The following is a 27,445-nucleotide window of genomic DNA, read 5'->3' as shown; positions in this document are numbered from 1 at the left end:
TTACCAGTATAGGGTAAGATTGAGATTAGGTGTGGGGGAAGGTTTAGGATTAGGAGGTGTGGTTGGGATTAGGCAATCAGGTAGTGAATTCAGGGGGTGCATAATTTGGGAGAGGCACATTTTATAGCACAAGTCTGGGACTGACCCCATAATGACTTTGTTTTTATTCTAGTCTTTTTATTGGCCTGAACGGCCAAACCTCCACCCCTCATTCACCTGACCTGAAGTTTGTTCTTCCTCAGAGAGCGATCTAACAGCTACCAGTATGGAGGAGCTGGCAAAGGAGAGCATTAGCTTCTTATCAAAATCCTCCCTAGAGACAAATGAGCCAAGGCTGGGCTCTTTAGGAGCGGTGTTCATCATGCTGAAGTCGGCGCTGGGCGCCGGGCTGCTCATCTTTCCCTGGGCGTTTGCTAAAGCTGGAGGAATTCACTCCGCTGTCACTGTGGAAATGGCAAGTAACTCTGGCTGACTATTGAACATTAACTGTGTGAATCTTTTTAGACTGTGGCTTCTAACACATTGATCTTGTGAAATATTTGCTGGTTGTTTTAAAGAAGGGTTTCTGTAGGTTTTAAAGAGCAGGGTTCCCACAGGTCATGGAATTTTAAAAGATATATTCCAGACACTGAAAGTCAGGGGATTTAATATATATATATATATTCCAAAGCATGGAATATCAGATATTTTTTGTTTGTCATTTTAAATATTACTTTCCCTTCATCAGAGTGATTTTTTTTCTAGACCGTGTTTTTTTATTGTACTGTTTCCAGTTGTTATGGTTATACTATTTTTTCACTGCCAATGAATTTCTTTCTCAAATAAGTCAAATGCAGTCACCGGGCTTTTAAAATCCGGATGGGGGAGCAGCCATCAAAATCTATAGTATCATAAAAAATACTATGAAATTCATTCATTCATTCGTTCATTCATTCATTCATTTTTTATTTTTATTTTTGGCTTAGTCTCTTTATTAATCTGGGGTCGCCACAGCGGAATGAACCGCCAACCTATCCAGCATATGTTTTATGCAGCGGATGCCCTTCCAGCTGCAACCCATCACTGGGAAACATTCATACACACTCATTTAAACTCATACTCTACAGACAATTTTAGCTTACCCAATTCACCTGAACCGCATGTCTTTGGACTTGTGGGGGAAACCGGAGCACCCAGAGGAAACCCACACGAATGCGAGGAGAACATGCAAACTCCACACAGAAATGCCAGCTAACCCAGCCGAGGCATGAACCAGCAACCATCTTGCTGTTAGGCGACAGCACTACCTACTGCGTCGCCCACTATGGAATTCAATGGCAGTTTTTTTCTCAATCAGTCTTCAGAACATCTTTTTGTTCAGCAGAAAAAAAATAAGTTTGGAACAAGTGGAGAATGAGTAAATGATGGTAGAACTATTCTTTTAATTTGTCCCTCCATATTTGAAGTTCTTAAAAAGTCAGAGTGTAAGATATATTAATATATTAATATCTGGAGTTATTTAAACCTCAGCTAAAATTTTTTATAAACAGATTAAAAAGTATTAGAGATGAGTATATGCTGTGTTTTTTTTGCTATACATTTTTCTTTTTAAAGAACATAAGGTCATATTCCTTTAAAAATTAATCTATTCATTTTAATTTCTTGGTCATAAACATTTTTAAAAGCTGAAGGTGAGTAAATAATGCCAATTTAAATCTCGTTTGAACTTAAGTATTTGCACTTATTTGAATTCTGTCCATGTTATTGTATATAAATTATAAAATATATTTATTTATGCTTTGAAAACAATGTGCAGATCAGTGTACACCTAAATATGAATTCTGTCTCACATAGATTTCTCTTGTGTTCCTGATCAGTGGACTGGTCATCCTGGGCTATTCATCTTCAGTCAGTGGAAGAAACACATATCAGGCTGTGGTCACAGATATATGTGGTCCTGCCATAGGCAAACTCTGTGAGATCTGCTACGTCTTCAACCTCTTCTTCATATCTGTTGCTTTTTTGGTCATAGTGGCTGACCAGCTTCACAAATGTAAGAAACACAGAGTTATTCGTGGGACTTTGACCTTATCGCTTGTTGTTCATCTATCCTTATATTGATTCATTTCTCCCAGTGTGTCTTTCTATGTATGAGCTGATCACAGGCCTGCCAGAATCAGAGATGCCATATCACTGGTACACAGACCAGAGGTTTGCCCTCTTTCTTCTGTGTCTCCTTTTCATTTTCCCTCTCTCTGTCCCGAAGGAGATCAGCATACAAAAGTATACCAGGTGAGCAAAGGGATTCAGTCAGTTTCAGTACACACCCTCACAGATCTCTTAAGTTTGACACCCAGTGGTTGAACTAGGTATTACACTCCAGGTTCAAAACACATGCAAGCGCAGGTTGCCAGATTGATCAAAGTAACAGGAGTGTGCCTGACCGTCGTGACTAAAGGCTGATTCATACCATGTTCTGCACGTGATAGAAGGAATATTGTCCATAATCCGTATTATTACAAGTATTTGTTTTAACCAATGCCTGAACTGTTTCTAGAATTTATAGTCTAGAAACAGCTTCTATTTTTTTCTGCAGCTGAACAACAGGATAAACTGACAATGATCACCTCAGGTGCTTTATTCAGTGTTAAATGCTAATAATGTGTGTTTGAATGCCATTTTACATGACATTTATTGCCTGAAAGCAGCAGATAGTTCACCACAGGTCTTGAAAATAAAGTAAACCGCTTGAAATTGAACTTTAGAGCTGTGATTTAGTGCACGTCAACACAAATCAGTAATTCAGCATCTACATTTAATGATGTTAAAAAGGTTTAATATGTATTTATAGGGTTATAAACCTTATCATTTTGGTGGAGTGCAGCAAGTGCACTATTCTGCGTCTCATTTCGGAGACTGCTACTATCCACTGGAGGTCACATGTCAGTCACAGAGGCGTACTTGGACAGCCTTCCTGACCGAAATAATGAAATACACGATTTTCCACCAAGGCAACCCGGGATGCTGAAATATAATTGGCTAATGTGGCAGTGGGTGGGTTAAAAGAACCAAAACAAAGACAGCTGTTCCGGCATGTAATGCACATTGGCCCCATTTACACTGTCTGGTCTTTATGCCCAATTGCGATTTGTTGCTTATATCTAATTTTTTTGCCTGTCTGTTTACACATTCTTTTAATTGTTTGTGACCCATATCCAATTCATGTGTTTACACTTGCCATACAATTTACGACTCCGCACATGCATAAAAGCGGGTTCGAGCATCAGCGCCACATTAGCCACGATGGAAGAAATATGTGAAGTACACCCAACTTTAAAATGATTTTGAGGCGGAGGAGGAGGGAAAGGGCCGTCATTGCAGCTTGCGCCCATGATTTATATGTGGTGTCCTCCACCATTCAGAGGAATTTGTGTGTATGAGAGAAATCTTAGGTTTGGTGGGAGCAAATTGTGGCGACTGACCACTTTCTTCCTCTGTGTTTCCTCTGATGTTGTTTACCGTGTCAGCATCTCCACACATGCTCTTCCTTATTCATCAATAAACCGCGGAGAAGTACCACATTATCGCAAGTTTAATGATGTACAAAACCGAATGCCTCAATAAATCCGATCTGTCTGTTTACAGGATAGTCGCATTGTCACATTTAATATTTTTATCTGATTTATTTCCACATTTGATGGAGGCCTAAAACCGATCTCTGAATATCCGAATGCATGCGTTTTTGTGTGTTTCAGTCATAAAACAGATCCAATCTGTGTCACATATGAGCAAAAAAAAACAGAATTGGGTCACATTTAACTGGCAGTGTAAACGGGGCCATTGTCAACGCTGAATATAGATAAACAAGAATGTTCACTTGGCATTTTTCTTAAATATCTGCTAACATATTATGGTATTTTTATTATTTAAAATAGCCAAAATCTTACATACAGCACCTTTAAATTAATATTTTCTACAGGATGCTTTACAGTAATAATAATACATTTGTGCATATACATTAGAATAATCAGCATCAAAGCCAAAAATCGCAGTCCATCAAAGTCATAAGATCACAGTCCAAAATTTGTACACACAAATTAATATCTTGGTGAAAATATTAAATAAAATTGTAATAGACCGAAAAATCAAGAAAAACATATCAAATTTAGTAGAAATTTAGCAATGTTTATTTAGCAATAGGTTACAGGTAACATTGTTTTCTTCAAGGTCCATTTGTTATATTTAACTTACATTGCATCTACATGCCAACTAATTCTCATTAGATTATAAGTAGACTGTTAGGTTGGGGTTGGGGTTGGGGTTAGGGTGAGTGTAAGTTGACATGTACTTGTGAAGTTGATGTCTGTTCAGGGAACAGTATCAGCAGACATTAAGCAGACAGTCTACTAACAGTCTACTAACCCACTCAAATGGACCATCAACATAAAGTGGTACCATAACTCATTTGAATTTTAATGTTATCGTTTTATTCCTAAAGATATTAGGTGACCAAACTGTGATTCAAAATATTGACAATCAGAAATGATTGTCCATGTTCACTGAGAAATGGATAAAAATATTCTTTTTTTAAAATGGGGTGTACTCATTCATTTATTGTATATTACTTGGGCTTTGATTTAAAATCTGTTCACTTTAGCCATCTTAGCTATTAGGGGACTGTTCAGAAATGGGGTAAAAGTGCTTGTGTGTGTTTTATTTTCCTGCTGAACTTTGCAAGCCAATAGCTCAAGAAGTATTAAACATACGGTCAAAAGTTTGGGGTCAGTATTTTTGAATGTTTTAAAATAAGTTTATCCTGCTAACCAAGGCTGCATTTATTTAATCAAAAATACTGTACACATTGTAAAACTCTTAAATGTTATTGCACTATAAAATAACAGTGCAAAAATAGTTCAGAATTTAGTTTAATAATTTATTTCAGTGATTTTAAAAATTAATTTTCAGCTTCATTACTCCAGTCTTCAGTCACATGATTCTTCAGAAATCACTCTATTATTATTATTATTATTATTATTATTATTATTATTATTATTATTAATAATAATAATAATAACAATAATAATAATAATAATAATAATAATAATAATAATAATAATGCTGATCAAAATAAAAGCAATTAATAGTAATTAAATTAGTAATAATTTTATTTGAAAATAAATAATAATTAACAATTTAACCTTTTTTTACATTTATTAAATGTCGCTTTGATGTACAGAATAATTGTCTTTAGAAAAAAAACATGAAAAAAACTGACCCCAAACTTTTGACCTGTTGTGTATATTAATATAAATTTGCCTTTTTTTGCTATCATATTCATTCAACAGTCATCATTACTACAATGTAATACCCAACAGTCAACTTTATCAAATGAAATGAGTGTAGTTAACTCAAAATTGACAAAGTTAATTCTACTCCTTTAAAAAGAGTTTTGAACTCAGTGTTGAAGATAATCAGTGAATTAAAAACCTCATTACTGCAACTAAAACTGAGTAAGTTCACAGTACTCATATAGAATAGTTTTTGAACTCAAATGGTTTGTTGCAATCGATTTCCTCAAATGGTTTGAGTAACCTTAACTTATTTGGTTTTACAGTGTATAAAACAGTGGATTAACTTAATATACATATTTAGCATTTATTATTTTGTCTTTCTTTTTGTATGTATTTCTTTTAGCAGAAATATACTTTTATGCACCAACACAATATTATAGATGCATTTCATTGCTTCGATTAGCTCACATAAAGCCATAATGATGTCCTGTTTGTAAAGGAACCAATTTAAAGTTATTTTCACTGACTTGTTTGCACTTGTTAAATTAGTTTGAAAGTAAAAAAATGTAAAAGGCAAACTGCGGGACCCCTATGAGGTCGAAAGAGATGCTAGTAAGTGAATAAAAAGACAATGACTGCGCCTTCATGAATTTTATGAAGCGCTTTTATTGCTTCTGTTTTTCATTAGGACATTTATGGTCAATCGCTGTGACAGTGCGCAGCATTTTGGATAGTTTTCAAATGACTCTCCTCTGACTAATAAGCATTGCTTTCCCACCCCCCACACGTCAGCAAGATGATTTGTTCACTTGTGTCACCAGTGTTTATTTTCTCCTCAGTCGTCTTTGATATTTATTTTTGCTCAGTGTTCTAGGAACTTTTGCTGCCGCATATCTGACTGTGGCCATCGTTGTGAAATACCACATGAGACCCATCCATGAGATCAATCTGTCACCTCTTTACAGCAGCGGGTGAGTGTGCGCTGATGGAGCTTTCATATTTATTGAAAAATTCAATAAAGCAGCCCAGCATTTTTAGCACCACCTTTCCTCCCGCTGTGCCTGAACAAAACATACTGTCATGCTGAGCTTTGAATATAACTGCTTCATTTAGCTGAAAGCAAAAGGTCATTGAAGCTTTTATGATATGAAAATAATATGATATTGTAATATCATTATTAATAAAAAAAAATCTTGCTTTGACATTCTAATCCTTACACCATTAAATCTGTTTTCTTAAATCTACTTAAAAGACCAGCTGGAACTTGTCAAAGCACTTAGACATTGATGTTTTGCTGATTTTAATTGCTTTATGGTCTAAGAGTCTTCAGTAATTATCAAGAAGCAGCTTGTTACTTTGATCAGTTACGTTTGATCATATTTCTTGACAACAGCTGAACTATCACTAACAATCACTATTCTATGCTCTACCCAGTCTACTACAGAAATAACATTCTAACATTAACACCGTCTTTAAACCTTAATTTTCTTTTTTTATTTAGGTGAAGTTTATTTATAAACTAATTTAAGAGGAGCACGTGCTTATGATTGATCACAGCTGGTCCTGCATTAGCTATCGAATGATTCACCAATCAGATAATTCCTAACTCACTATAAATAACCAGAGTTTATTCCTTCAGTTATCTTCGTCTTGAAGAATCCCCCTTCCACCCTTACTCCAATTCCTTCTCCTTTTTTGCCTCTTTAATGGGGCAGAATGGCGACTCAGTGGTTGGCACTGTTGCTTCACTGCAGCAGTGTCACTGGTTCAAGTCCTTAACAGGCCAGTGAAAGTTTCCGTGCAGAGTTTACATGTTCTCCTCATGCTAGCGTTGTTTTCTCGCGGGTTCTCTGGTTTCTTCCCACAGTCCAAAAACATGCGCCATAGGTTAATTGACAAATTCAAATTGACACATAGTCAAGCTCTTAATCAGCAGTATTTCTCTATACAGCAATCGTTCGAGGTTACTAAAGTAACCCTTCGTTCCCCGAGGAGGGGAACGGAAGCACTATAAGTGGATTTGATTTGTAAAATCCACGCATTGGGAGGTTCGGTTCAGAAGCTACTCGTCTGAAAGAGTATTGAACGGGCCAATTAAGAATGAATTGGCAGCGCAAGCCTGCGCAGGTGAGCGGCATAAGCAATCAACTGAGTATATAAGCTCACCTGGCGCCAGCAGACGCTATCCTTTTTAAGCTGAAGAGACTTTCAACAGCTAAGGGACAGTCATTATGGCGACGGAGTATAGTGCTTCCGTTCCCCTCCTCGGGGAACGAAGGGTTACTTTAGTAACCTCGAACGTTCCCCTTCGGGGGGAACTTCAGCACTATAAGTGGATTTGATTTGTAAAATCCACGCATTGGGAGCCCATTGAAAGCGCCATAATGACTGCACCTTACCAACACCCCCGATGAGGAGATAGTCAAGCAAGCGTGACGCACCCGCATCATGGGGGGCGCGGTCCTCCAACGTGTCCCTGGCCCTAATTTATCCTACTTCAACAGAAGTTTTACGGATTTAGATATATTTTTTGGGAAGTCGTGAGCATCTAGATAATTCTAGGAAAATACGACAGTACGTTGGGAAGCGTGCAATCCCGATAGGGAGGACGCTGCGGAGGCCATCCGTTACCCAAGGGGGGATAGATGGCAGAATTTACATATGGACTAGCCCTAAAAAGGGGGAGTACGCATAGCAAAAGAGTGGTTAGCGGGGAGGGAAGACACGGGTCCGCCCAGGGGGGGGACTTAACCGTGGCGGAATAAGCATATGGGATCGCCTAGTGGGGACCACGCATAGCAGGCACCTTTACCCAAAACGCGGGCTGACCAGCGGGCAGACCTACAACGTAGTGGGCCAGCAAGTGACTCCTCCGCTGAGTCAGTGCTGGGGGCCACGGAGGAATCTGCAGGGCTCACCTGACGGGGAACTTTACTGACAGATAAAAAGGCGCACGTATCTCCGTGTTAGGGAAAATGGCGCAGCAAGCGTGTTTCAACACCCTACCGAATTGTTTCCTCAATCACCAAGGGTTACCTAATACCCTTGAGGAAACCGGCTCCACTCGCAGATTGTAAAACCTTGCAAATGTGTTGGGTGTCACCCAGCCCGCAGCTCTACAGAAGTCTGTTAGAGGGGCGCCGCGTGCGCGCGCTCGAGAGGATGCGAAACTCCGAGTGGAGTGCGCACGCGCTCTCGGGGGACGCGGCTTATCTCGGCTCTGATAGTGAAAGAAAGGCATCCACAATCTAGTGGGAACTTATTTCGGTACGGCACTTCCCTGCTGCCGACCGTTATAACAGACGAAGAGCTGCTCAGATGATCTAAACTCTGAGTGCGGTCCGGATAATACGCAAAACGCGAACTGGACAATAAAGAAGGGCTGGGTCTGCCTCCTCCGAGGGCAGCGCTTGCAGGCTCACTACCTCGTATTAAAACGGAGTGGTAGGAACCTTGGGCACATATCGCGGGCGGGGTCTCAGGACGTGAGAGAAGCCAGCCCAATTACAGGCACGAGTCACTGACCGAAAATGCCTCCGGATCCCCGACCCTCTAATCGATATCAACGCGACCAGCAGAGCTGTCTTCAGGGACAGAAAAATACTGAGTCGAGGATCGAAGGGATCTGCGCGGCTTGTGTAGCGAGGGCGAGATCCTAAGAGGGCGTGAGAGGGGGCGGGGTGGATTAATTCGCTTAACGCCCCTGAGGAACCGGATGATGAGGTTATGCGTTCCCACGGTGCTGCCAGCCACCGCGTTATGAGAGCGGAGATGGCAGCCACGTAACCTTGAGTGTGGAGGGCGACAGCCTGCTCTCCAGCTTCTCTCGGCGCAAAGAAAGCACAACGCTGATCTGGCAAATTACGGGGGTCTTCTCAGCGAGAGACACACCATTCAGTGAATAGACTCCACGTCAGGGCATAGGCGCGCTCGGGGAGGGGGCTCTAGCCCGAGTGACGGTATTAGCCACCGCAATCGGAGGTTACCTAAGTCTTCCTCGCGTCTAAAATCTCTTCAAAGATCGGCGAGGGTGCCAGGTGGTGCCCTGTCCCTGAGAGAGTAGGTGCTCTCTCGAAGGGACTGCCAGGGGAGGGCTATCGCGAGGGAGAGCTCTGACATCCAGGTCCGGTTGAGCCAGAGGGGCGCAACCAGCAACCTGTTCCTCGTCCTCTTCCTGACCTTGCACAGTAACTGCGCGAGCAGGCTCACTGGGGGAAACGCGTATTTGCGCGTGCCCCGAGACCAGCTGTAAGCCAGTGCATCCGTACCGAGAGCACTCGGTCAGGGAAAGAACAACTGGCAATGAGCGATCTCGGGGGAAGCAACAGATCGATCTGGGCTTCCCCGAATCGCGCCCATATCAGCTGAACAGACTCGGGGTGGAGTCTCCATTCTCCAGGACGCAAGGCTGCCGTGAGAGCGCATCGGCTGCACGGTTGAGCTTGCCTTAATATGAATGGTGTGCAGCGATTTCAGCCGCGGATGACTCCAGAGGAGCAGACGGCGGGCGAGCTGAGACATGCGGCGAGAGCGCATACCCCCTATACGGCTGATATACGCCACCGCCGCCGTACTGTCCGTCCTGACCAGCACGTGTTGCCGCTCCAGCACCGGAAAAAAACGGTGGAGAGCGAGGAACACTGCCAACAGCTCCAGGCGATATGCCAATGCAACTGGGTACCTTTCCACAGGTCCGCAGCCGCATGCCCGCAACGCACAGCCCCCCAGCCCGTGTTGGAAGTGTCTGCTGAAACGACAACAAGACTGGACGCCTGTTCTAGAGACACCCAGGCCTGTAGGAACGAGGGGTCGCTCCAAGGGCTGAGGGCGCGGCCACACAGCGCAGTAACAGAGACTCGGTGTGCGCGCGCGTGCCATGCGCGTCTGGGGACTCGATCGTGAAGCCAGTGCTGAAGTGGTCTCATATAGAATAATCCGAGCGGCATGAAGCGGCTGCGGATGCCATATGCCCCAGGAGCCTCTGAAATAGTTTCAGTGGGACCACTATTTTACTGTCGAGCTCTCTCAGACAGTACAGCATCAGCTGAGCGCGCTCTCCGGAGAGGCGCGCTGCCATGGTGACCGAGTCCAGCTCCAGCCCGAGAGAAGAGATCCTCTGCACGGGGGCGAGTTTGCTCTTTTCTCGGTTGACCTGAAACCCCCACAGGTGGAAGTGCCAGAGCACTTTGTCTCTGTGCATAATCAACTGCTCAGAGAGAGGGCAAAAATCAGCCAGTCGTAAAGAAATTGAGTATGCAGATGCCCGCGAGCCGAAGGGGCGCTGAGGCACCCTCCGCGGGCTTGGTGAGGACCCGCGGAGACAGAGAGAGCCCGAAGGGGAGGGCTTTGTATTGCCAAGCTCGACCTTCAAACGCAAACCGCAGAAACTGTCGGTGGCGAGGAAGAGTGGAGACATGGAAATACGCGTCCATCAGGTCTAATGCTGCAGACCAACCCAGAGGACGAACGCACCGGAGGATGCGCTTCTGCGTGAGCATTCTGAACGGCAGCTTGTGCAGGCAGCGGTTCAAAACGCGCAGATCTAGGATTGGCCGTGACCCACCGCTCTTTTTGGGCACGATGAAGCGTGGGCTGTAAAACCCACTCTCCATCTCGGCTGGAGGGAGCGGCTCGATTGCATCCTTCGCCAGGAGGACAGCAATCTCCTCTCGCAAGACAGGGGCGGACAGGGGGCTGACCCTGGTGAATACACACCCGTGACTTGGGGGGCCGTTTCGCGAACTGAATCGCATAGCCGAGTCTGATTGTGCGTATGAGCCACCGCGAAGAGCTGGCCCGCGCTAACCAGGCAGGCAGAGCTCTCGCTAATGGACTCATCGCTACAATCGCTGACGTACCAGCAGTGGGGCAGCGCGGAGTGGGTGTGCTGATCCGGGAAGCTCGCGGGTCCCACGGAAAAGCTGGAGGTGAGATATTTGCTCTCACTCCAAACCCGAGCTCCGGAGGGGAGGCTCGAGGGGTGGGAGAAAGGAGACCGTCCTCCCAGCGCTCGTGAGCCACTGGCGAAACGCACCGAATCTGCAAGCTAGAAAGCATAGCGTCCCAGACTGGCAGATTTCGGGCTGTCACATCTGGGGAAGTGAAAAGTGCCCTTTCATAATGTTTTCATGGCAGTAAAAAGTGCCGTTGGAAATGGGGCCCCGCCCTCCAGCGGGGAAAGAGCAAGTTCCCTCTTCTCCAGATGGCCTGTCCCAGGGGCGCTTCGCGGTCCGTTGCCGGACTTAGCGGCGTTCTGGGCAGGGGGGCTGCCTGCTTCCGAGGTGCCCGACGCGCTCGCTTCGCCTGAGGCGTGTGCGGGGGCGGAGCAGCTCTCGTAGGCGGGCGCCTTCGGCGAGGAGCAGGTATGAGTGGCACGGCGGGCGGAGCGGGCTACGGACCGCCGATAAGACATCACCCACCAACTGCTCTCTCACCGCCTTGAATTCCTGGGTGAATTCACAGACAGTGTCGCCGAACCTGGCTGGGGATATGGGGAAGTCAAGAAAGCGGACTTTGTCGACTTTGCGCATATCAGCCAGGGGTGGCGCTCCTGGACCACTAATGTGGACATCGTCCTCCCCAACGCACACGCAGCGGACTCAGTAGTCCGAAGAGCTAAGTCGGCGGCGGTGCGAAGCTCGTAAGCCTGGGTTGGACCCACCCTCGTGCAGCTCGGCCAGCGCCTGCGCTTGGTAGCGCTGGTAGGTGGCTATCGCATGCAAGGCGGAAGCAGCCTGGCCCGCAGCTATGTAAGCTCTAGCTCCGAGGGAGGTAGATAACTTACAGGCTTTGGATGGGAGACGAGGCGGACCCCGCCAAGAAGAGGCGCCGCGCGGATTTACCGCCATCGCGCACTCAACCTGAGGAATCGCCACATACCCCCTGGCTGTTTCACCGTCAAGAGTGGTTAGGGTGGAGGAACACGCAGCACGAGCAGAAAAAAAGTGCTTTACAAGACCGCGTGAGCCTACTGTGCACCTCCGGGAAGAAGGGAACGCCCCTCTAGTCGGTCCGGCCGCGGAGCTGGGGGATAAACCATCTCCAACCCACGGCCGAAGCAGCCCGGGAAAGCACGGCTAACATGTCCGTTTCAGGATCCGTAGTGACAGCGCTCACCAGCCCGAAGGGGGCGAGCGGGTCTGGATCATCATCGGACAATGAAAGCCCACCCTCCGATGCCGCGGTGGACATCTGGTCTCCGGTGTCATCGGGCGTAAGGGCTACCATCTGTTAGACGGATCGCTTCCCCCGCCCGAAGCTTGGATGGAGCGCTTAGAGGAGCGGGAGGTCCGCGGGCCCGTGGGCGACGGATTATCTCTCGCTGAAACCCTCAGATCTGCCCGAGTGCCCGCTGCAGAGCAGGGGACAACTGGGGTGGTTCACCCTTTTGCAAAGGCTAACCGCGATCTTGCGCAACAGTCATGGCATCGCAATGACGACATGAACTGCCCGCGAGCAGCGCATTAACATGCTGGACCCCCAGACATGTAACGCAGTGCCCGCGCCCATCATCCGAGGACAGGAAACCACCGCATCCAGAAACGCACAGTCGGAGCGCCGTCCTGATAAGGACGTGCTGCACGACTGTGTTGCTCTTTCTGTGAAGTTTGCAACTTTATACGCACCGCTCTGGAGGACCGGACCCAAAGAACGCCAGGCAAGGGAGAAACCCAGCTCGACCGTCTGCCACTGCGTGTACACACTCTGGACCGGGAGAATGCTCTCGTTCGCTCAGAATCGCTGGTCACAGCAGGAGGAACCCTCATCGACTCGATCAGAAAGTCTCTGAAGCGAAAAGGATAGCGTCTGCTGCGCCAGGTGAGCTTATATACTCAGTTGATTGCTTATGCCGCTCACCTGCGCAGGCTTGCGCTGCCAATTCATTCTTAATTGGCCCGTTCAATACTCTTTCAGACGAGTAGCTTCTGAACCGAACCTCCCAATGCGTGGATTTTACAAATCAAATCCACTTATAGTGCTGAAGTTCCCCCCGAAGGGGAACCTTAATTCACTAGCCCTAAATAAAGGAGAGAGTTCTCGAGATCTACCTGAGCTTTATATTGTTACATGGTTGTTGTTTTTTTTAAAACCCTTTAGCACTAACACGTTCTGTACTATCTTTATTTATCATATATTTAAATAAAACTCAATCCAGAATTGTGGTACATTTCAGGCATTTTCATTTCCATTTCCTAACAAATAAAAAGGACAGTAAACTGAATACATTGTTAATGTGAGATAATTTGTTCAATCAGTTGGCTTAGTCCCTGATTTATCAGGGGTCGCCACAGTGGAATAAACCACCAACTATTTTGGCATATGTTTTACACAGCAGATGCCCTTCCAATTGGCTGTTTTTCTATATTATATGCACATACAGTATCTGTACATAAAATATAGGAAAACAGCCAATTTTATATATGTCACATATATTAAAAACCTATCAAAACCTTTATCAAAACATTTGTTTATATAGGTTATTTCCATGTTATTTCCATGTTGGGCAATCACTTATTTGCCATAGTTAAATTCCATAACATCTTTTTGAATATGCTGTCACAAGCTTGGCACTCCTGTCTTTGGGAATTATTGCTTATTCCTCTTTGCAGTACCTCTCAAGCTCTATCAGGTTGGATGGGTAACTACATTGTACAACCATTTTCAGATCTCTCCAGAGATGTTCAATAGGATTTAGGTCTGGGCTCTGGCTGGGCCACTCAAGGACGTTCATCGAGTTTATGTGAAGCCACTCCATTGATATTTTGGCGGTGTGCTTTGGCTAACTGTCCTGCTAAATGATGAACTGTCGCCCTTAGTCTGAGGTCAGAATGAAGCAGGTTTTCATTCAGAATGTCTCTGTACATTGCTGCATTCATCTTTCCCTCTATCCTGACTAGTCTTCCAGTTCCTGCTGCTGAAAAACATCCACGATGCTGCCACCACCATGCTTCATTGTAGGGATGGTATTAGCCTGGTGATGAGCAGTGCCTGGTCTTCTTCAAATCTATTACCTGTCATTCACTCCAAAGAGTTCTATTTTAGCCTCATCAGACCAGATAATTTTTTGTTCTGAGATGCCTTTTGGCAAATTCCGGCCAGGAAGCGGCTTCTGTCTAACCACTCTACCATTCAGGCCTGATTGGTGGATTGCTGTTCAGATGGTTGTACTTCTGTATGGTTCTCCTCTCTCCAAAGCAGAATGCTGGAGCTCAAACAGAGGTCAGGTCTGTGGTCACCTCCCTGAATAAGGCCCTTCCCTCCGATCACTCAGCTTAGATGGCTGGCCAGCTCTAGGAAGAGTCCTGGTGGTTCCAAACATCTTCCACTAATGGATGATGGAGGCCGCTGTGCTCATAAGTTTCAGAGCAGCTGAAATTTTTCTGTAACCTTCCCCAGCCTTGTGACAATCCTTTCTCAGGGGTCTACAGACAATTCTTTTGTCGTCATGCTTGGTTTGTGCTTTGACATGCACTTTCAACCCTGGGACCTTAGACAGGTGTATGCTTTTTTAAATCATGTCCAATCAACTTAATTTACCACAGGTGAACTCCAATTAGGCTGCTGAAACATTTCAAGAATGATCAGTGAAAACAGAATATACCTGAGCTCAATTTAAAGCATCACGACAAAGGCTGTTAATACTTATGTACTTGTGATTTTTCAGGTTTTTTATTTTTAGTTACATTTTTTCACATTGTCATTATGGGATATTGTGTGTAGAATTTTGAGGAAATTAATGAATTTAGTCCATTTTGGAATAAGGCTGTAACACAAAAAATGTGGAAAAAGTGAAGTGCTATGAATACTTTCCGGATGCACTGTAGATGGCCTGTATATGCACATTTATGCACCTCAATTTTGTTAATATGTTGCATATATTGGCAAACAGTATATGCAACGTACATATTTTTATACTGTATATGTGCATATATATACTGCATATAGGTTTCTTATATGCGCATATATCCTCACATAGGTTCTTTTCATGTGGGTGGAGACAGTAAACTTAATATTTTAAAGACAAAATGCCTCTAAATCAATGTCCTCCAACATGTGGTCTTGAACACCTTAATTAGTTGAATCAATTGTGTTTAATTAGGGTTGGAACAAAACCCTAATCCAGTTTGAGACCTATGCTCTAAATACACATACCAACATTATTTTTTACATATAGTGATCTAATTTTTCCTATTATTCAGAACTGTTTGATTAAAGTTTTGCTTTTTGAAAGATAATAAATGGTTTATCTTGGTTGCAAAATGTACCCACAATTCTAGAATCACCCATGTCCTTGTTTGTAAGTCACTTTAGATAAAAAAAAGTATATATATATTTAAAATGATCACAATTACGTGTGAATATAACTGCTGAAACCATCTGTTTAACAATCATTATTGTTGTTTTAATTTAGAATAAGCTCCTGGGATTCAGTGTTTAGCGTCATCCCGACTATTTGCTTTGGCTTTCAGGTGAGTTTCCTTTCTTTTATTCAACATTCTGCCAGTGTATCTTTGAGGGAAAAGAAAAATCTCTCCCTTCACCAAATATCATCACAAATGAGGGGTGTTCTTGCTCTTGCTTTAATATTTAAGGTCAGGTCAGATGCAAAGCGTGAAAAATGGCGCATCTATGTGGTTGAGTTTTATTTGTCAGTGCTGGGGATTGTCAAAAATGCAATAAAAGTCCAGTGGCATCGCAGAAGAGCACACAATTACTCTGTGTGCCCCAGGCTGATTGATTACGAGGCAGGAAGGGAGAGAAAAGGGAAATGGAGATATGAAAAAAGCTGTGCAGCATGGGGAATGTGCTGGTGCTGAAAAGTTTGTTATTACAGAAGGAGCTGTATTTTATTTTGGGGTGTAGGCTGGAGATGTGATGTTTGAACACAGCTGTGCTTGTGCTGTTTCAGTGTCATGAGGCCTGTGTTGCTGTATACAGCAGTATGGAGAACAGAAGACTGTCACACTGGGTCTTCATCTCGGTGTTGTCCATGCTCATCTGCCTGCTCATCTACTCGCTCACAGGTCAGTAATGATCATATACTGAAACACAAAGATTGCTTTTAATCAAATAACACTGCACTCTGTGAAATATGGCTTTCTTTAGATAAGCAATAAAATGTGATCATTGTCAATAATGTATTGCGTACTTTATATTTCCACCTGCAAAATATTACTCGTCTTAGTCCTTCTCTCATAACTAATAACACAGCAATTCTCATCCATGCACTAGTCACAAGGCACTTCACAATCTTACTCCTCAACATCTCACCAAACTTCTCCATATCTATACCCCTTCTCGCACTCTTAGATCATCCAACTCTAGTTCTCTCGTATCACCCTGCACCCAATTAAGCACAATGGGAGCCAGATCTTTTAGCCTCTATGGCTCCTTGGCTATGGAAATTGCTTCAATTGGATTTAAAGGGCCATGAAAACCCCCTCTTTCAAATCTGTCTCAGAAGTTTTTTTCAAAAATGCACAAAGATGGGTGTGGAGCGCCGTGAGAAGAGGGAGGAGCGGGCATGGCCGGCAGAGCAGGGAATAAAGAGGGGAGCGAACAACTGTTGTCAGTTGGCTCACAAAACGGGACACAAACCTTGAGGAGACTCATGATTTTATAGTTTACAAAGTTAAAATGCAAAGAAATAAACAGTAGTTTAATGTTCTGCTACATTTGTTTTTCGTAATTTCATATACACAGATTTGTTATATTATCATATAATATGTTATCATAAAAATAATCATGTAAACACTATAAATGAGGAGGACTTCTCTCCTCGTCAATCCCCGGGTCTAATTGCAGACACAGTGGATAGCAGTGCAGCAGGTCTCTTGCCCTGTTTATTTCAACCATTAGCCCTGCCGGTAATCTGGATGATTTCAAACATAGGCTATTACAGCAGCACGGATATATGCAATGTGTCTGAATGGTAACAAACTCAACTAATAAAAGACAAAGTCTGCCATTCTTTAATTCTTGTACAGCTCTCCCGTCAAAAATGCTTGCTGTAAATCAACAGCTTTGCTGTATCGGTCAAAACAGCATTGCAGGGAAAACCATGCAACAAACCCTGTAGATCATGGAAACAAACACACACATACGACCCTTCATGAAGGGTATAAAAAAAATAATGTGCTCTAATGAATAATTAAGAAGTAGGGTCTTCTCATAGGATAAGAAAACTCCACTATGAATAATAGGGATGTAACGGTATCGTAAATACCGTCATACCGCAATATTAATTTTTTTCGATATTACCGAAGTCGCATGACTCGGTAACACTATAGGTCTTCTGAGAAAATTTGCTCAGGCGAATGAAGCGAACGGGAGGTAGCGAAAACTACAATTGCCATCAGCCCATGCTTGACCATCATCCCTTGCGGTCTGTTGTCGCTACAGATCCAGTAATGCAGAAATGGAGTGTGCTGCTAGAAGCGGGGATGAAAAGAGCTGGAAAACTCTAAGGCCCTGTTTACACTAATGCGTTTTAGTTTGAAAACGCATAAGTTTTGCTATCCAGTAAAACTTACGGTTTCACGGCTGGAGAGGCCGTTTTCATTCTGAAACGCTGCAGCTCCGTCACAGTGTGGATGATGGAAAACGGAGACATCTGAAAACGGAAGCGGGGCTGCAGACATTCGCCTCTCTGATTGGGGCTTTTCCTGAATATTAAGTAGCCTAACACGCACAGTTCAGTCCTGCATTATCTCCGTGTAAGTTCAGACTTCGCAAGTTTGATCAAGGCTGCAGTCTCTTCTTCTCAGTTTGATATGGAAAAGCAGATTATACCGAGGACACGGGTAAATCTTCAAAGGGAACAGTGTACTTTATAACTTCATTCACATCACCCTGGCTTCGTTGTTTCACTTAGTCAACAATAAAATGTAAACATGATTTAAGGAACTGCCTATTTTCATTTTAATATTAGCAACTTAGACAGCAGACATGTTGAGGCGTCGTGCTGCATATATGAGCGTCATCTTCACTGTGTGGATATTTATAACAAAACGGAGCCGATAACAACTGCCTCCTTTCAATTTCAGTGAAAATACGAAACACAGCCTCTCTTTTGCTGAGTATCAGTTTTAAGAATCGATAATGGCCATTTTAAAAGTATAACATACAATAAGTTTATACATTATAGGAAATAAAGGCAAGCGATCAGTCAATATACAGAATGTATGTGGTTACATTAATCATTAACTTATCTTTGCGCTCAGCCAAAACACGTTACCTGAGAACAAGTAATAGATTCCAATGACCAAAGTCAGGGAATATATCGTTAGATAAAGACAACAAGATAAATGAAATATCCCGTTTAATAAATATAGTGAGATTAGATCCAGCGGGAGATGCTTGATGAGAAGTCCGACTAGCAGAGCTCTCATCTGGGTAGATGGGCTTAGTGTGATTAAATGTTAAATGTGAGGAGTTTTCAACAATACTAAATTGAAACTTTATTTTTTACATGGTTTAATATTTTTTTTGTTATTAAAATTGAAGTTCCTGTTTCAAAGCTTACAGATAGATGGCTAATTTGTATGTCATTGACACTTTTGGCACTTTTTTGGAGTATTTTCATAAGTTTTGTTTTTTCCTGTAAATGATTCAATAAATACCGTACCGTGACATTCATACCGAGGTATTACCGTACCGTGAAATTCTGATACCGTTACATCCCTAATGAATAATAATGAGAAACCCTCTGCGTCATCACTCCGATAGCAGATTTGTGCTACGTCACTGATTTTGATCCCACCCCAAAAATTACTTTAAACCTGGAAGATGAAATGAGCTGACAAAAGCTTAAAATTATCCTGTTTTTTCCCACAATTAAAGCTGACAGGCGCTAGCGTGGTCTCAACTGATGCTCAACACACACAAATCTGTTAAATCTTTTTTTTTTAAAAAGTACTCCAGTGTTTCTTCACACTTTTAAATCCTGTCTTAAGACCCATCTTTTTAAAGCTGGCTTTTTTATGATTATTTTTTTTTTATCATGTTATTTTATATTTAAGATGTATTTGTATTTGCAACTCTTTTTATATGTTTGAAATCATGCCTGGCAGCGTTTTATTAATTGTTTTGGTATATTTGTTGATGTTTGTTGTAAGGTGACCTTGGGTGTCCAGAAAGGCACCATTTATAAATAAAATAAATTATTATTATAATATCAAATTGTACAGGCTAATACTAACATCCATTTTATTATATTCTTTCATCTAAAATATTTAGATGAGTTAGAGTGAATTCTGACAGCTTTTTGTATAAACTGCTAAATGTTTTAAAACTCTGGGGTCAGGAAGATTTTTTTTAGAAAAAATATTAGAATATTTATTTAGTAAAAATGTACTAAAATGATCCAAGTGAACATATTTTTATACAGTGCTCAACATACATGAGTAAACCCCTCACAAGTCCCTCATTTGGATTTATATTTACAATATTATAAAATATTATATTTGTGCATACATTAGATTAGTCAGTACTGAAGCCAAATCTGGAGCTTATCTAACAAAATAACTTATGATAATGGTCCAAAATGAGTAGCCCAAATTTATGTTAGGGAAAAATATTAAATAAATAATGGAAAAAAGGGCAAAAATCAAGAGAAACTAAATTTAGAAATTTTGTAGTTTGTTATTTTTTCAAAATATTTCACATGAGTTTAATTGTTTTATCTTTCTATTTCCTAAGATGTTCTGTGAATAAAATGTTATTATTATAAATTCATCAGTTTAATAAATCTGTTTTGTTCAAATGCACAAATATATATTGCCTATATTCACTGAGAAATGGATAAAAATATTAATTTTCAAAATGGAATGTGATCATTTATGTTGAGCACTGTATATGAAGAATATGTTTATGAAGAAAGTTTTAAATAAGCACAGTGGCCTGAAAATGAATATATTTCTGGTTGGCAAAACTAAAAAAATCCAGACTGGTTAAGATCAGAATAAGTGGTTTCACAACTTATGAACATATGTTCTCTGCTAACTCTGGGTTTAATTCAGAGTTTGTGATTAACTCATGCAACAGGCATAAGGTGTGCAGCAAACACAAACAGCCAATCAGTTTGATTAATTTCTCATAGGAGAGCCAGCGCAATTCACTTCAATTTAATTACATTTACAATGCAGAAATAAACTGTTGATGCAGCAAAAGGTTTAGAAGGCAACTTAAAGCAAATATTATTTTATCAAAACAAATCAATCCATCAACTCATTTAATAACAAAGTTTCACAAACAGCTAAACATACATTTTAAAAGCCTTATATATTATATATATTGAGCCTTTTAAAGTATCTATATAAATATTTTAAAGGTATTTTCTCATTTAAAGAGATTATTAAATTTAATTTGCAACTCAAAACTATTTGAATATACAGTTGAAGCCAGAAATATTAGCCCCCCTTTGTATATTTTTTCTTTTTTATATATTTCCCAAATTATGTTTAACAGAGCAAGGAAATATTCACAGTATGACTAATAATGTTTTTTCTTCTGGAGAAAGGGTTGTTAGTTTTATTTTGGCTAGAATAAAAGCAGTTTTAAACTTATTAAAAATAATTTTAAGGTCAAAATTATTAGCCCCTTTAAGCTACAATTTTTTTTGGATAGTCTACAGAACAAACCATTGTTAAACAATAACTTGCCTAATTACCCTAACCTGCGTAGTTAACCTAATTTACCTAGTTAGGCCTTCAAATGTCACTTTAAGCTGTAAAGAAGTGTCTTGAAGAATACCTAGTAAAATATTATTACCATCATCATGGCAAAGATAAAATAATTCAGTTATTAGAAATGAGTTATTAAAACTATTATGTTCAGAAATGTGTTGAAAAAAAAATCTTCTCATTGTTAAACAGAAATTGGAGAAAAAAATAAGCTAATAATTATAACTGTATAATATATACTATAAATAAATATACGTCATATATTATAAATACATTATTAGAAACAAAAACAGTTTTGACTCAAAGAATTCTGTTAGTATAAAAGGCTTTAATGGGGACTGAGTGGCTTTGTTGCATCAGATACGTATTGTACTATACTTTATTTCAGGGGCGCTCAACCCCGTTCCTGGAGATCTAGCTTCCTGCAGATTTTAATTGCAACCCATATCAAACACACCTGTCTGTAATTATTAAGTGCTGTTCAGGTCCTAATTAATTGGTTCAGGTGTGTTTGATCAGGGTTGGAGCTGAACTCTGTAGCAAGGTAGATCTCCAGGAACAGGGTTGAGCATCCCTGCTTTATTTAATGATTTGCAGAATCATTTATTTACATATATTAAAACTTTTAACCATAAAACAAGTTTTAAAACATCTGCAACATTACATCAAGGCTAGTAGCATTGTTTATCAGCGTATAATAATGATATCTTTGAAAATAATAGCAGTAGTATGCAGAATTTATTTATTCATTTTCTTTTAGGCTTAGTCCCTTTATTACTCTGGGGTCGCCACAGTGGAATGAACCGTCAGCTTATCCAGCACATGTTTCATGCAGCGGATGCCCTTATCCATACCATCCATCCATACACACTCATCCACACACACACACACACACACACACAACGGACAATTTTAGCTTAATTGACCTGTACCAAATGTCTTTGGACTTATGGGGGTAACCGGAGCACCCGGAGGAAACCCGCACGCGAACACGAGGAGAACATGCAAACTCCACACAGAAATGGCAACTAACCCAGTCAAGACTCGAACCAGCGACCTTCTTGCTGTGAGGCGACAGCACTACCTACTGCGCCATCGTGTCGCCTAGTGTGCAGAATGTTCGGTATATTAGTGTGGATAGTAAAATAGATATTAATACAAACTTTTAACCAGGTGTGTTTGGGTACCTGACATTCGGGAAGAACGTTGCTCCTGATATTCTGATGTCATACAGTGGTGGTGATGTCACCATGATTGTCGCCAGGCTTCTGTTTGGAATCTCAATTATCACCATCTACCCCATCATCGTCCTGCTTGGAAGGTCTGAAACCAACTGACTTACAGTTCTGCTATATTACTGTTAATATTCTACTGTTATTATAATGATTGAATATCCAGACTAATTTAAATGTGTGTGTGTGTGTGTGTGTGTGTGTGTAGATCTGTGATCCAGGATCCACTGCTGCGGCGGCGTCTCAAACACACAGCGGTGACTGAGTCTTATGAGAGTCGAACCCGCGTAGCCTTAACTACAGCCTGGGTTACAGTCACTCTCCTCATCGCAGTGTTCATTCCAGACATTAGCAAAGTGATTAGCGTCGTCGGCGGAGTCAGCGCTTTCTTCATCTTCATATTTCCAGGTAATTTAACCTGACATCATTTAATTTAATGGCCACTTTTGCTTTATGTCACAAAACACACACGTAGAATTTGTCAGATCTTAGCAGGACCGGAGTGGGACTCCTTTTCAGCCCTGGAGTTTCAAGCCTTAGACCGGCCCACCTCAGTTCAAGACTGACTATAATAAAATAACGTCATTTGCAATTCAGTTTCTAATGACAGTATTACGTCTTTTTTCAAGTAAACAGCTGCTTACGAACTTCAAATGTTTTTCATAAATATGAGAACATTAAAAGGTAGCTAAATCTCCAACACTATTCTTTGAAACATCACAATGTTCTTTCCTGCAATGTCTGAATATATATTCTGTGCAATATTCTTTACAGATATCCATATCCTTTGTAACGGTGGTCACACAAAAAATAAAAATAAAATATGTACACCTACATAAGTAACTCAAACAATATGTCTTAACACTAAACATAAAAATATAAAAAATAAATTTATTTAGCTAAAGTTCGAACTCAGGTCGGCTGCGTCATAAAGCAACGTGCTGACAACTGGACCACAATGGCGCTGACGTATTATCTGAAAGACTTTTAACCACAGTATTACTTTCTATTGATGGCTTAATCTTTTTTTCTCCCCTTTTTAATTTCTGATCAAGTTATGGTAGATTTATTAATGTAGTGAATCATCTGATTTTCATTGAGCAGGTGTAATATTCATTAACATTAATTATTGGAATTCTTAAATTTACTAAGGTGCCTAGTTTACGGTTGAATGATAGTTACATTATCATTAACCTGCCGGCTACATTTTGCTCACGGGGCTGCGAGAAAATAAATAAAAAGAGTGGAGCTGCGGCAAAATAATGAATAAAAAGAGTGAGGCTATGGTCAAATAAATAGTGCGACTGCTGAGAGTGCAAGCAGCTTGGGTCACCGGGCCTCGCAGTCAAAAAATGGAGCGGCCCACCGGGAATTCTCCTGAATCCCGATCCTCCCGATTAGCCAATCCGGGCCTGGATCTTAGATGTATTTGATGCACATCATAGAAATTCCTTAGATTAGCCTTTAATTAAAAAAAATATTTTTCAAGTTTGAAATATGCGGTGTATTTAGGGGCATTTTGCAAAAAAAAAAAAAAAAAAAAAAACTACACTACACCTATTTTTGACTGTCTCTGCCTCCTGAATCATACATTTAATTTCAGATACCATTAAATAATGAGCACATTTTTAAAATATTTTTGGGGGTTTACTCTTATGTTAAATAAACATCTATTTTCTGTATTATTTATAAATCAATCATTAAAAAAAAAAAAAAAATCGCTGGCGGAACGATTTTCACATTCCCACTCTGACTCTGGATACACTGGTATTCTTAACCCATGTATTTTTGCTCCAAGGTGAAAACCCTACTCAGTGTTTGTGCTGCACAACTATTAAACGCATTTAACTGGACTGTCCTGCTTTCAATGATTCCTGAAGACTTTTTTATGAAATGAACTCTCTTAAGGACATTTTTAGCAAAACAACACCAGAAAAGATTTTAGATCTGTTATCATGTATTAACACTATAAATCTAATTTCATTTCTGTATTTTTCTGTTGATTTTTTTTTTATTGTATATTTATTTTTGAAATGTTCCTGCCATAAAAATAGCCTTGGTTGCTGACATGGCATTAAATAAAAAATAGATTACATTACATTACACGGGTATTCTTCAAACGAAAACTAAAAATCCATCTATTCAGAGAACACCTGAACCCCAGTGAATAATACCAAAGCCACCTATAGAAACACACACACACTCTCTCTCCCTCTCTCTCTCTCTCTCTCTCTCTCTCTCTCAAAAAAAAGCAAATGTCAGTTCTTCTGGCAGGAAGTTTCATTATTCTTCTCTCATTTGTACAAAATTTTTAGGATCCCCCAATACTAGATTTATTGTGATAATTACGTGAATTCCTCATTCACCTTTTAAAAACAATATGATGAAAGTACATAGAATTCTGTTTTAGATGTGCCATGTGGTATTTAGTTTATGGTTGGCATCTTGAGCTAAAGCATAAAATGGTGGAAAATGTCATATCTGTAACTTTTTTTAATTCATGTTTTAAAAAGTGTTTAAAATGTGCAATAATTTGTATTTAAAGGTCTTTGCCTCATATTTGTGGTGCAGTCAGAATCGGTCTCTCCTACAATGAGGTGAGAAACGCAGAATATAAATCTTGTAGTTTTACAATCCTGTATTGACCTTATTCTTCATGTTTAAGTGGGCGCAACCATCGGACGTCTTGAGCCAAACATATTCCACTCAAATTCATTTCCAAAGACGTTAAAAAGAGCTTGTTACACTGCGTGATGTTCCAAACTTTTATTCATTCATTCATTTTCCTTCGGCTTAGTCCCTTTATTTATCAGAGGTCACCACAGCGGAATGAACCGTCAACTTATCCAGCATATGTTTTACACAGCGGATACCCTTCCAGCTGGAAACCCAGTACTGGGAAACACCCATTCACACTCTTTCACACACATACGTTACGGTCATTTTGGGGGAAACCGGAGCACCCGGAGGAAACCCATGCAAACTCCACACAGAACTGACAAATGACCCAGCTGGGACTCGAATCAGTGGCCTTCTTGCTGTGAAGTGACAGTGCTAACCACTGAGCCACCATGTCGCCCTGTTCCAAACGTTTATTATTATATTCTTCTTTTTATGTATAGTCATGAACACTTGTTTGTAGAGCAAGTAGATTGACCGTTTCCGCCATTTATTAATCCAAATCATTTCCCTCATAGGCAAGTATTCTAAATCAGTTCTAAATCAATCTCAAGAATAAGATCAAAAATAGGGAAGAGGTCAATAGCAGAATAAGATCAATATGGGATGTTGCAATTCATACATGTTCAATAGATTGTACAATGACATTGTGTTTTTGTGTTGTTTCCCTCCAGATATCTTCTGGTCACATGGGGAATGATCACACTTTTGTGTGGCACCCTCATCTTTGGACAGAGCACATCAGTTGCCATCATGCAACTCATAACTGAAGTTTAAATCTCCATCTTACTATTCAGTGCAAGGACTTTTAACTACACTGAGAAAAAAAAAAAAAGATTTCTGAAAAATTGATGCAAACAGCTCATTAGTTGAATTTGATTCATTCATTTATTTTCTTTTAGGCTTAGTCCCTTTATTAATTCGGGGTCGCCACAGGGGAATGAACTGCCAACTTATCCGGCACCTTTTTTTACGCAGCAGATGCCCTTCCAGCCGCAACCCATCTATGGGAAACATCCACACAGGGGGGAAACCAGAGCACCCAGAGGAAACCCACACAAACACAGGGAGAACATGCAAACTCCACACAGAAACGCTAACTGACCCAGCCGAGGCTCGAACCAGCGACCTTCTTGCTGTGAAGCGACCGCACCACCTACTGCGCCACCGCTTCACCCTGAGTTGAATTTAAACAAACAAATTTAATTTAGTAATTTTCAACTTAAGTTGTTTGCTTAAATTCAGCCCAATAAAATTGTTTACAACTACCTCAAAAGGGGCAAAGTAAATCCAAGGAATCATCTTTGAATCTTTTTTTCAGTGTGTGGTTGAACAAGGTTAGTCCTTTAATCAAAATAAGGTTGGTAACACTTTACAATTAGGCTGTATTAGTTCATGCATTTACTAACATGAACAAATAATACTTGTATTACAGTATTTGTTCATTTTACTAATGGTAACAAGCATGACTTCGTTAATAATGCATTAGTAAATGCTAAACCATGATCAATAAATACTGTGCAAATATTGTTCATAATTAGTTCATGTTAATAAAAGCATTAACTGATGAAACCTTATTGTGAAGTGTGACCATAATGTTTTATATGCCAACTGTTTAGGGTTTCTGCAGGTTTCCTCGTCAAATTTAAGGCTTTTTAAGACCCTTTTAAGACCATTAAGAATGACATTTTAGACATACTGTACAGGGTTCAATTTTAGTCGTGTTTTTTTTTAATGGCCCGGTATATCATGATGAATTGTGTAATTGTTTTCTTTTCCTGATTAGGGAATTTAATTTAGGGATTTTGCTGTAAAAATGTTAAACAGCGGTTGTCAATTGTATCTCTTTAATATATATTAATATATGTAAATACAGTGTGGGCCATTTATATGTATACATCTTAATAAAATTGGGAATGGTTGGCGATATTAACGCCCTGTTTGTGGCACATTAGAATATATGTGGGGGAGTGGGCCATTTGTATATTTAAAGGTTTAATTATTATGTATTGTTGGTCATTGGATGAACGTTGGTCCGATTAAGTAGCTTTACTTGTAGGAAGCAAAATAAAAACCTGTTTAAAATGATTTAAGACCTGTACAACACAATATTTAATATGCAATATAATATACAATATTTTAGTGAATTTTTAAAATTTAAGACTTTAAGACCCAGCGGACACCCTGAGTATAGATTGTCTTTTTTTTAATGTTCTGCAGCATTGATCGAAAGCAACCAATCACAGTTGGGTTTTGTTCAGCATCATGTTTTGTAACCATGAAATCAAGACAAATACAACAGCAGCTCTTTTTCAGTACTTTATTGAATAGCAGCACTCTACATAATCTAGAATTTTAACAAATCGAAGACGAATATAATACTTTGCATCCCTGCAATAAATCTCTACACTCACTTATAAGAGAGAAAGCCAGTATACGGAAACATACATGGGTATAAGAAGTAGTATTTCATCAAACAATGCCATTAAAAGTGACTGCTCATATAGTAAGTTTGATTCATTTCATATATATAGTTTCTTCTTGTTCCGTTACTGGAGTAATACAAAAGAAAATAAGAAAT

At 40.7% G+C, this 27,445-nt stretch overlaps 1 protein-coding gene across 2 annotated transcripts; it reads left to right on the top strand.

The window, feature by feature from the left end:
* Positions 1 to 240: 240 nt before the first annotated feature.
* Positions 241 to 26,735, top strand: slc38a8a (solute carrier family 38 member 8a). Of its 2 annotated transcripts, none has more exons than XR_015514071.1 (10): positions 241 to 454; positions 1,834 to 2,032; positions 2,115 to 2,271; positions 6,137 to 6,241; positions 15,682 to 15,739; positions 16,180 to 16,294; positions 22,127 to 22,274; positions 22,394 to 23,673; positions 24,066 to 24,782; positions 25,539 to 26,735. XR_015514071.1 is itself a non-coding variant. In NM_001144815.1 (10 exon segments), coding segments are annotated over 10 exon segments (1,326 nt in total).
* Positions 26,736 to 27,445: the final 710 nt, after the last annotated feature.

Source organism: Danio rerio, chromosome 18 (genome assembly GCF_052040795.2).
Source record: "Danio rerio strain M-AB ecotype USA chromosome 18, GRCz13ab, whole genome shotgun sequence".
Classification (NCBI taxonomy): Eukaryota; Metazoa; Chordata; class Actinopteri; order Cypriniformes; family Danionidae; genus Danio; species Danio rerio.
This window is presented reverse-complemented; position numbering and strand designations above follow the sequence as displayed.